This window comes from Pygoscelis adeliae, unplaced genomic scaffold, assembly GCF_000699105.1.
Source record: "Pygoscelis adeliae isolate BGI_AS28 unplaced genomic scaffold, ASM69910v1 Scaffold197, whole genome shotgun sequence".
NCBI lineage: Eukaryota > Metazoa > Chordata > Aves > Sphenisciformes > Spheniscidae > Pygoscelis > Pygoscelis adeliae.
Genome location: NW_008825105.1, coordinates 448,699 through 450,700, shown reverse-complemented (window position 1 = coordinate 450,700; position 2,002 = coordinate 448,699). Strand labels below are relative to the sequence as shown.

At 56.2% G+C, this 2,002-nt stretch overlaps 1 protein-coding gene across 1 annotated transcript in view; it reads left to right on the top strand.

Moving 5' to 3' along the window:
• LOC103919845 (chromosome unknown open reading frame, human C1orf186) overlaps positions 1 to 1,656 on the top strand; it is a 3,202-nt gene extending 1,546 nt beyond the window's left edge. The window contains exons 2-4 of the mRNA XM_009327430.1: positions 582 to 692; positions 1,053 to 1,120; positions 1,450 to 1,656. Coding sequence (XP_009325705.1) covers positions 582 to 692; positions 1,053 to 1,120; positions 1,450 to 1,656 — 386 coding nt within the window. The remainder of the gene's footprint in view (positions 1 to 581; positions 693 to 1,052; positions 1,121 to 1,449) is intronic.
• The last annotated feature ends 346 nt before the right edge of the window (positions 1,657 to 2,002 follow it).

The following is a 2,002-nucleotide window of genomic DNA, read 5'->3' as shown; positions in this document are numbered from 1 at the left end:
GCCGGGGGGCCAGGCTGCGGCCGGGGGAGGCTGCCCCGGCAGCCGCTCTGCGAGCAGCTGTAAGTGGTGTGGGCAGTGTCGGATAGGGTTATACAGTCTTTTGTTGTTTCAAAAACATTTTCTTTTATTGCTCTTCTTAGTAAAGTGGTGGAAAAATTACCATCGGAATCAATTTGCGAAATACTAATTCAAATGACGCTACAATTTCCAGCAGGAAAATCTTTCACGCAAAACTGCTGCCCACATTTGTACATAAACAAGCTCTGCTTGGGTCAAACTCATTTCAAACTTGCACGGGAAGAGGCCCTGATGGCGTGATTTAACACTGGAATCTTTCATCGTGGGAGAACAGGGCACGCACTTAATCATCTCAGTAATTGAATTGATAGATATTTGCCCGCTCCAATACATAATAATAATTATTGCCGTGCCAGCGGCTTGCGCTGAACTGGCTTTGCTGTGGGGCAGTGCTGGGGCTCGGGGGGCGGGTGGGGGCCGTGTGGCAACGGTGCGTGGGGGTGCATGGGACACAGCCGGCATCTCGGGCCAGAGCAGGGAGCTAACTCGCCTCTCTGTTGCAGCCAGCCATTCCTGCGGCAAGCAGGCGAGCAGCAGCCCTGCAGCACAGCCCCAACAGCCTCCGACCTCTTCATCAGCAGGAGGGGAAGGGGTGCAAAGACCAGTCTACACGGGTAAGGGGGGATCCTGCAGCAACGGGGTTTTGTCCTGGCACTTGAATATAGATGTATGGTATTACATTTGTGCAATACTCTCTTCCTTAACCGGCTGTGAAGACCCTCACCTGCTGGCCTTGGGGTGGAAGAGGGAGCAAGCGGCCGGGCAAAGGGCAGGCGCAACAGCCGCTCCCAATTCCAGTTGCCCCCCTCTGGGCTTTCCCCACGGGCAGGGGGATGACAAGGGGAGGGATCACACTGATGCTTTTTGGATTTTCAATTTTCACTCTTGAGTGCATTTGCTTTTTCCCCCTAATTATTTTTTTCCTTTAACCCCCCCAAGTAGTGATCGAGGTGGTAATGTTTCCTGTTTTTAAGGGAGCAGCGACACGTCTTCAGAGACCTCGGAGGACTCAGACGGCAGCCCTTCCTGCCCGCAGGTGAGCGCCTTCCCAAAAAGCACCCCCAGCCGCAGCAGCAGAGGTGCCGGCGCCGCGTCCGCACGGCCTCTGCCCGGCTTGAGACCCAAAGAGTAGCAATGGGGGGGCAAATGCATCGAACCCTACTGCAATACCGGCAGTGAGGCTGGGGTGATGGTTGTCACCTGCCAGACGTAATGTTCCCCGTTTAGAGGGGAGCATTCCCAGGGGCCAGGGAGATCCCAGGGCACAACCCGGGCACCTTGAACGGCTGCACGCCTTCGTGTGGGTTCAAGGGCAAAGCCGCCCCGGGTGGATGCTGGTGCCTGACCTGGGGTTCGTGTCTGCTTCTCCAGGGCCCTCGCTCAGAAGAAAACCTCAATTACACATCCCTTGTCTTCCCGGGGAAAGGCTGTGGGCCAGGCTCTCCTGGGGACTACGAGAACATGAAGACTAGGGCGGACTACGTCAACGTGGACCCAAAGAAGAGGAATGTGGATTTCTGGCCCTGCTCCAGCCCCGTGGCATCCAAGTCCATCGAGTACACCGAGGTGAAGCTGTGACTCCCAGGATGCTGCTTGGCGGGGTTTCGGGTCAGACCGCCACCGGGATGGGGAGATGCCCGAAGCCCCTGGCAGCCGCGCGAGCAGGGCTTCCCCTTCCCCTCGCCTCGGTCAGCGCCTGGCACGGGCTGTCGCCTGCCAGCTTTTATTCCTTGTAACACTCTAACCCGCCGATACAATTTGCTTGGTATTTTACTTAAATGCATCACTGTTCCTGAAGGCTGCTGAGCGTGGGATGGCACGGGGAAACGTTCCTCCTACCCAGGCTGAAATGTGCTCTCCAGTTTTGTGTGATGGCCCTTTCTCTCATTTCATGAAAGCAAATGAAACATCCCCCCTGCCCCTC